An 8,924-nucleotide genomic window follows, 5' to 3' on the forward strand; every position below is an offset into this window, starting at 1 on the left:
ACGTGGATCCCGGTCCGATACTATGGACTCGGGCATTCCGTGTAGTCGGTAAACATGATCCAGGAACAAGAGCGCTGCCGCCTTGTCTGTGATCGATGTTTTACATGGTGCTTAATGCACTATTTGTTTGCTCAGTCTGTCTACAAAGACGACGAGCCCCGTCCGACCCTATGATCGGGCGGCATGCCAAACATGAACTCCAGACTTATGGCTTCCAACAGTTGGTTGGAATCGGTAGCGGCTTCAGTGGCGAACTAGCCTTGGAAGGTCAGTCCTTCGTGCTGAAGTAGCCGCGACAAGTGCATTGGCATGCGGGGGGGGGGGGATGGCGCATGCTTAATGCCTGACACACAACGCAAGAGCGATTGTAGTTGGCTACCCATCTATATGAAGCCTGGCTTCAAAAACTTAATGCGAATCGCATTAAGTTTGAGAAACGAACTCCAACCGGTGCAAAGCATAAATTGCATCGGTTGTCACGTGAGGCTGGGCTTCCATGCCTCACGGAGGGTGATTCCTGTCTGTGTTGTGTTGACAACTCGAAGAGGGTACAAGGGGATGTCTATTCCCTTTCTTCGCCCTGGAAAGGGCTCGCATCTCTATTGAGATGCGGGATGCGATTGACGTTTTGCAATGGATTTACAAGCGCCAGGGGCGCGTGTTTTCCGATGGGCCTTCTGAACCATCGGATGGGTCTCGTCATTCTTACGGACGAGGCCCTCAACGTCAGCAACCAGCTGGGAACGAGGCTCCCAGCTGTCATATGAAGGTAGATAACCACGCCAGAGAACAAGATAACTCGTTCGCTGCCCCTTCACATCACGGTGGTTATGGATACTTCCACAAGAAAACGTTGACCACCGTGGGAACCCACCAAAGGTTGTGGTGGAGGAGGGAAAATTAGATCCGAACCGTATGTCGGATCTAATGTCGAGGATCGAAAAAATCGATCACTTCCTCCATGATTTGGAGGAGGGACTTGACCACGAGCGCGGCAAGCGTCACTCGTTGGAGCAGACGGTGCAGGCTCACCATATCGAGCGGTTGGAAGACCGTTCGAAGAGTGCGTACTCCATCTTGGAGTACGAGCGGAAGTATCATGCTGTTCGCGATGAGCTGTCGTCAGCTCATCGCAGTTTGGAGGATATTCGGAACCGGCATGAAAAACTTCAGGTTCAACATGAGAATCTGGTTCGCGATCGCAAGATTCTTTTGAGGATACTTGAAAAGGGTGGTCAAATCCGTCCTCGGAAGAAGCCGCGTACTGATGGTACGGGCGGAGCCGACCAACGTAAAACGTAGGATGCGTTCGCATCCCACGTGGCAATTCTATTGTGTACGCATTGCCTCTGCGATGCAGTACACGGAAAGGCCCAATGAACTTGGGTAGTAGTTCACTGCTACCCACATTAGTGACTAAACGCTTAGGTAGAATTACCGTAGAGAGTAGCACTAGATCATTAATTTTAAAAGAATGAACATTTGCTCTTCCATGTTTGTCTGCATTCCGTTTCTACTGCGTTAGCGATGGAATCCTGAACGAAGTCTGATGCGGTCATGCTAACGACCGAACCATAAGTTTAATCTTAACAGGTTTATTGATGGTTATTTTAACTTGATTCTCGACTTAGCAGAAATTCTTCTGCAGACTCAATTGTTTTGTCTTTTTCAGTACGCTTTGTGCGTACTGCCATGAGATCATTCTCGTCTTCGATGTCGATTTCTTCGACATCGACATCACTCGCCATGTTGTTAACTTCGACGCGTGATGAGCATGAGCCAGAATTGGTTTTGCTCCTGCGAGTCCACCCCCCCCCTTAAACTAGAGGATCCCTCTAATTGGGTGGGTATGCGAGGATGGCGTAAGCCATTTACAAAGAACGGTGTATGCGTTGTAGACGCATGCACCGAATTATTGATGGCGAATTCGACCATCGGTAAAAACTCGCTCCAATTCGGATACGATTGGACGTAACCTCGAAGTATCTCTTCGAGGACGCGATTTACGCGTTCTGTTTGACCATCCGTTTTCTGGGTGGTCGGATGTTGACATAGTCAGCCGTGTTCCGAGATATCGGAACACGGATTGCCAGAACTCCGCCGTGAATCTTGGATCTCTATCCGAGACCAATTCACGGGATAACCCATGGAGTTTGAATACCGTGTCGATAAAGACACGGGCACAACCCGGAGCCGTAATCGACTCTGGTACCGCAGCAAGGTGTACCATCTTGCTGAATCTGTCTACAAAAAAGGATTCCATTGTTTTTGTGTTCGTCTTCGGGAAATCCGAAGACGAAGTCCATAGATACGGACTGCCAACATTCTGCCGGAAGTGGTAGAGGTTGGAGAGGTACACGGGATGAAGGGCAAGGCTTCACCCGTTGACAAACCTCGCAAGCACGAATGTACTTGCGCACAAACTGATACTGGCGGGGCCAGTAAAAGTATCGACTTACCGTGAGGTAAGTCTTCTCACGTCCACGATGTCCACTTGTTGGAGCATCGTGACACTCATACATGATGCGCAAGCGCAAATCATTGTGAGTCGGGACGACGACACGTGGGGTGTCGCCGGTAACGGCTGTGTAATACAATAAGCCGTTACGTGTTGTGTATCGATCGGATGACGATCGATATAAAGCCGGTAAACCTTTAAAAGATCTATCGGATGGATTCATTAAATGATCCCTTAAACATAGAAGGTCCTTATCTTCTTTGTAGGCTTTCTTTATGTCATCAAATGTTGATGACGGAACACTCGTAGTGAGTGTTGCAACAGTGGGAGTATTTTCACTGCTGGAGTGCACTGCTGACTCGAAATCGGGTCGGCGTGATAACGCATCAGCGACGACATTAAGTCGTCCTGGTTTATATTCGACGGAGAAATTATACTCCGCGAAGAAGGATAGCCACCTCGCCATTCTTTGCGAAAGGTGTGGGCTGTTTACGGCCGTGCGTAATGACGCATGGTCCGTATATACGATGAACGGTCTATCTCCTAGAAGATAAACCCTAAATTTAGCCAATGCTTATTTCATAGCAAGGTGTTCCTTGTCATGCACTGGGTAATTGAGTTCAGCTGGTTGCAGCTGACGCGATTGGAAACAGCCGACGCGCTCCGTTTCTTCTGTATCGTATTGCATTAACGCGCAGCCGATTGCGAAATCGCTGGCGTCACAGACCACATGGAATGGTCTGTCTTGATCTGCAATCGCCAATATGGGCGATTGCATCAAGCTTTGCTTGATACCTTCAAACGAACGCTGACAATCAGCGTTCCATAACCATTTCTCGTCTTTTTTCAAGAGACGAGAGAGATGAACTGTCATCTCTGCATAATTGCGAGAGTACTTGTGCAAGTACGCCGCTAAACCAAGGAACTTTCTAAGTCCTTTGACATCGACTGGAACTGGCCAGTCGGTGATTGCCTTGATCATTTCGGGATCAGGGCGCACGCCTTGTTTACCGACGATGCATCCAAGAAGTGGTATTTCGCTTGCAGCGAATATACACTTCTTGAGATTTGCGTACAACTTATGCTTTCGCATAAGTGTAAGAACCTGACGAACGTGAGTTTTATGAACTTCCACGTCCGTCTTACCGTCCATGGCCCGGCTATGGACGAATACATCGTCGAAATAACTCGGTGCGAAATCCCGCACCGGTCTCAACAGATTTGTTACACATCTGTTGAATGTTGCAGGGGCGTTACTATGCCCCTGAGGCATCACTAGCCATTCCCAGAGCATCCCACTGGGCACGCATAAGGATTTGATAGAACCCATCCATTAGATTCATAGACGAAAAGATCGTACTCTTAGACATACCATCTATCGTTACGTCTTTTCTAGGTATCGGCATTAGAGCCGGTACTGTTGCAGCATTCAATTTGTTGAATGCGTGCACTATCCGCCACCCTCCTGTGGCCTTTCGCACACAAAAGGTCGGAGAGCTATGTGGGGAGGTTGACTCCCTTACATGGTCCGCTTTTACTCGATCGGTAAAAAAATTATCGATTGCAAGTACCTGTTCACGAGGCAGTGGCCACTGGTTCATGAAACAGTACTTCAAGCCCGGTTTAAGCTCGATCTCATGTAGAGTTCCTTTATTGTTAGGCAACTCGCATGGAGCTGCTTCAGGGAATACATCCTTGAATTCAAACAAATCCTCGTATGCAGGATTTATCTTAAGTGACTCCTAGGATTGAGTAGTATATATCTCAATCGGAGTCTTCACATCGAGGACACTTTCGTCCATCGATGAGCTGCTGAGAACCCGTTCGTTCCCTGCAAAAAATACTGTTGACCAAATATCGGTTACGTATTCGTCCTCTGTGACGAGTACGCAGATCTGCTTGATTTTACCACCATGCAGATCTCTCAAGAACCGCTTAGGTTCGAAGAATGGTAACTGAATTATCTCCGAAGTTAACTTCGGAGGCGCATACAGATCAAGAGAATAAGCAACTACTCTTGAACCGTTATTAACCGAGACAATTAATGTCTCGGTTTCTTACTGGAATTTATCCACAGGCTGCCGAGGGATTAATTCCTCGGGATTTTTCTCAAGTACGTGGGGACCTCTTCCCTCAACGTCTTCCAAGTGTGATTGCGCTATCACAGTCGGGTCCTCTACGGTCGACTCTCTACTCGACCTAGGATCATCGTGTTGTCCCTTTGGGGCAACCGGTATACTCCTTGAATGTCGCCCGCTAGGCGTACATTCTTGTCTCAATCCACTCGACTTCTTTGAGTGGTGGACCTTCGGCGCTGCCTGCGCATTAGCACAGCCGCCGGCAGCTAACTCCACAGTTTGATTAGAAATCACACTGTGATCTCGTGCAGTTGTACTAACGACCGTACCACAAGTGAGGCCATCGCACTCACTCGTAGTACATCCACACGCTTGTGGACGCTCCAAGACGTTCATCAGATGGCCATCTGATGAATAAGTGGCAGGCATCTTTACGGATCGATGCTGCCAGCTGATCCTTGGCTCGTATTTTCTGAGCCAAGGTAAACCTAGGATGACATCAAATTTGTCATCCAAATCCAGTACGATGAAATCATCATCATACTGTAAATCTCTTAACGTGTAGTGAAATTTCACTACGCGTTTCATTACTGTTATCGATGCGCCTGTCGCTAGACGCACCGTCATCCTCGTTGGAGGGATGTCGCGCTCAACATATTTGAGCCTACGACCCTCTAGTGACTGGCGACGAATAAAGTTATTCGACGCTCCGCAGTCCACTAGGGCTCTGAGTGACAAATCATTTGTCACTTTCAACTTCAAGGTGATGAGGGATACCTCATCACCAGGTGCAGAGACACATAATGATTGTGTGTCTGGAGCAACTTTAGTCAAGAGATTTGCAAATTCTCTTGAGGTTGCTGGATCAGTAGGGCGTTGCGCCCCTACTGACCCCGTCCATTTTTTGGCGGTCCGCCTCGGTGTTGCGATTTCGCAACAACGTTGGACCCGCGACCGTTGCCCTTTTTGTCATTCGGTCCATAATTACGTTCAGTACCTCTCGGTACTGGGCGTGGAGCACTACACTCATGAGCGTAGTGTCCGAACTTTTGACAGCGATTGCATTTCTGCAATCGCTTACTGTTCGAAAAACGAGGATTCTCGCTTTCAACGTAATAGAGGTCCATCGGTTCTGGACCTCCCAGCTCGTGTCGTCTTGGAAGACGATACGATGACGAAATAGCTTGAGCCTGTCTCAAGCTAAAGTTCTCCTGTTCCGCGACGGATATTGCTTCTTCAAGCGTATCCAGTTCCAAGCGGAACAGGTGGGTCTTTACCGGATAATCTGTAACACCTTGCATGAACACCGTAATCAACGTGTTTTTATGAACTGTGTAGTTTGTGATACAACTCGCTAAGAGTCGTATGTGCCGGGCATAAGCGTGAACATCACGCTTGCCTTGCTTGAGTTTCAGAAGCTCTGATCGAGCTCTGAACTCAGCCCTAGGCGGTTCAAACGTCTGTTTGAGCCGGGCTTTAAAAGCATCTAGCGACCCAAAGACATATGGGTCGCGCAACTTAAGACCCAATGCCCAAGTTTTGGCATGACCTGTTAAATTTGACTGATCAAATACGACTTGCATTTGCTCGTCGACGATGTGACGAGCCCTTATGGCATCGTCCAACTAGACAAACCATCTTAAGAGGGAGTCTTCTTCGACTCCCCGATGCTTAGAGATGTCAATCTTTAAGGTTTCGGGACGACGCGTGTGCGTCATCCCAGGTACAGGGGTATGTACCTGTTATAACCTCAACTTCTGCCTGTTGAGAGCCTTGCTGATTAAGCAAGGCTACCTTCTCCTTCGCATCGTCAAGTTCATGTTGTATGAGCCTGGCGATGGCTGAATGGAGGGCATCTCTGTCCGAAATCGGACAGCATGGCCAAGATGGCATCGTTCCCTACGCTCGAACTCATTCGTTCGACCGCACTCCTTTCTATGTCACTTAGAAAGGAGTAGCTATCACGCGAAACGTGATGCGTATTTCCATTATCATCTAACATGTCCATGTTAGATGATGAAACTGTGGTCCTTGGACGAACTTCAAAGTGCTACCAGGTGTAACGGGGCACTACTGACTTGTACTGCTTCAGTGCAAGTCCACTCCGCACTGCCTCAGTCGTCGAACGTGACATCTCGACTGATCACCTGCGAGTGGTGCCTCACTTCTCGTACAGTAGTACGTGCAGAAGAAGACTCTCTTTTAAAACACTTGCTTTAAAGAGGGTTAATTAAAAACAGTATTTAATATAATTAAGTTCTTTTGTTTCTATCTATTTAATACTACTTAATTTTAAACTAATACAAAACATGTAATAAAGTCTAATCTGTCTCTCTCTTTGCGCGCTTCCAACTCTGACTGGACAGCGGAGAAAGTAGATATAATGGTCTATATCTGCCAATGGATAAGCTTTTAGAATATTACCATGTAAAGTTATATTCTCCAAACATTATCTACCTTTTAGATAATATATTAACTAACAACCTTTCAGTGTTAATTTCATGTAACGATACACCCAGTTACAATATTAATACAATTTTCATTTTACCCTCTTAAGTTAACTTGTCTTAAGGGAAGTCTTCCTCTGCACGTACAGTGTACGTCACCTAACGAAAGGCACCACTCACAACTGAAGCAGTGTGAAGTGGACTTGTACTGGAACAGTACAAGTCGTAGTGCCCCGTTACACATATATAACAATAGATTGATCTTCGACCTGGACAATACGTTTCTTAAATTTTATAGTTCGATATTATTAACTATCGTATTATTCTAATATAATTTTAAGCTCCGATGTTTTTTCACTGATTAAAAAGAGCCCAAACGTTTCTAGCTTTTATGTTATCAATCATCAACCTGCGCCATCACGTTTCCCACAGTCATCCAAATCCGGACGAAGCTTGTAAAAAGGAAATCATTTATAACGAGTTCAACAAATCGCACGAATTCGGCCAATTGCAAAACTAGCATTTAGTTTGCTGGTGGGAAGGCCTCAATAAGCAGAGGTAGGAACTCAGCTGTTGCAATTTTGTACACGGGATGATTAACTACACCTAGAAGCGCAGCGGCAAATATGCTGTGGGAGACAACACCAACACTCTGTGATGACGTGTTCGAAAAGATAAAATTTAAGAACTTTGTTGCACGAATTTTTATCTCAGCGTCAGTCTCACGATGATCAGAGGTCCACCATGGGTCCGCATCAGATTTAATTTTGCTGAAGTCCAAGTGAGGGTACTCGAGTCGCTTTTCAGAGATGCTGCGACGCTGGTCGCAAGTGCTCACACCCAGTATCTCCCGTGCTAACTCTACCACTGTGCTTTTGATGTTTTGTTGATTTTGGTACGCAACGGAGTAAGTATGAAGTGTACGCTCTAGCGGAGACACCAGCACATTGTCGAGATGTAAGCCCATAGAAATCTCACCGTCGAGCATTTTCGACGCTTTTCCTGCTTGTATGACCCCGGTTTTTGTCAAGGGCGAATCCAAATACTCTGGCAGCTTAGAGTAGTAGCCGTCCCACGCGAACATGCCATACTTGTTAGTAGCGACGTTGTGGATACCTTCACCATGACGCAGAAATACCAGAAGCTTCACATTTCTGCCTTCAAGTCGTCCCGCGGCAACTTCAGCATGCACATCATGCCACGTGTATCCATCCTGCAGCCCCATGTGAGGAGGGTAAGACGCTGGGGGAGACTGGCTAGGATCCCGTTGACTAAAATATTTAGGAATGTAGCGATACCGAGATGACGTAGGATGCTGGCCACTAGCTTTGCATATCACGAAAAGAAGCGCACCGAGGATTACCGCCAACATTTTAGCGTTACGAGTTAAGCGAGATCCGAGAGACTGACGGAAAATTCAGATGTGAGGAGGAAAGGCTTCCAAACAGCAGAAATTTGTAGGACCTGGTACTGCGCTGATAGATGGGTTGTGGCAAATCAATCGCCGTTTTTATCACTTACTAACCATATCGAATTGTCGCGGATTTGCCGTTTTGCAATGTTAGGGTACCGCTCTTTGAAGCGAGCAATTACTGCTACTTCAATGTTCTTCTGCATCTGCGGGAAGCCAGCCTTAAAGTTATCATTGCGACATGTCTGTGAGTAGTATTATGTGTGGCAGACTAGCCGGGAAAAATCCTTCTCCGAAAGATATGCACTTGCTCTGATCTGCATCAGCGAAAAGCAAAAGCACCACAAAGTGTGTACGAGGCGTTTTTCTAAGAATCTTTGCAATCTACTCGAAATTGAGCAAATCAAGTCTCAAAAACAACATTTTGCAATCACTTTTTCCATCTTTTTCATGTACTTGATGATCGTATGAGCAATGCAAGGCTACAAAAAGGGTATGCGTTCGCAGGCAATCCTTGTGCAAGGGGCTTC

At 46.7% G+C, this 8,924-nt stretch overlaps 1 protein-coding gene across 1 annotated transcript; it reads right to left on the reverse strand.

The window, feature by feature from the left end:
* Positions 1–7,506: 7,506 nt before the first annotated feature.
* CCR75_003591 (uncharacterized protein) lies at positions 7,507–8,355 on the reverse strand (the record flags this gene model as incomplete). Its single annotated transcript, XM_067961685.1, has 1 exon — positions 7,507–8,355. One exon carries the CDS (start codon positions 8,353–8,355, stop codon positions 7,507–7,509), a length of 849 nt encoding a protein of 282 aa, XP_067817912.1.
* Between the last annotated feature and the right edge of the window lie 569 nt (positions 8,356–8,924).

This window comes from Bremia lactucae, linkage group LG11 (assembly GCF_004359215.1).
Source record: "Bremia lactucae strain SF5 linkage group LG11, whole genome shotgun sequence".
In the NCBI taxonomy this organism is placed as follows: domain Eukaryota; phylum Oomycota; class Peronosporomycetes; order Peronosporales; family Peronosporaceae; genus Bremia; species Bremia lactucae.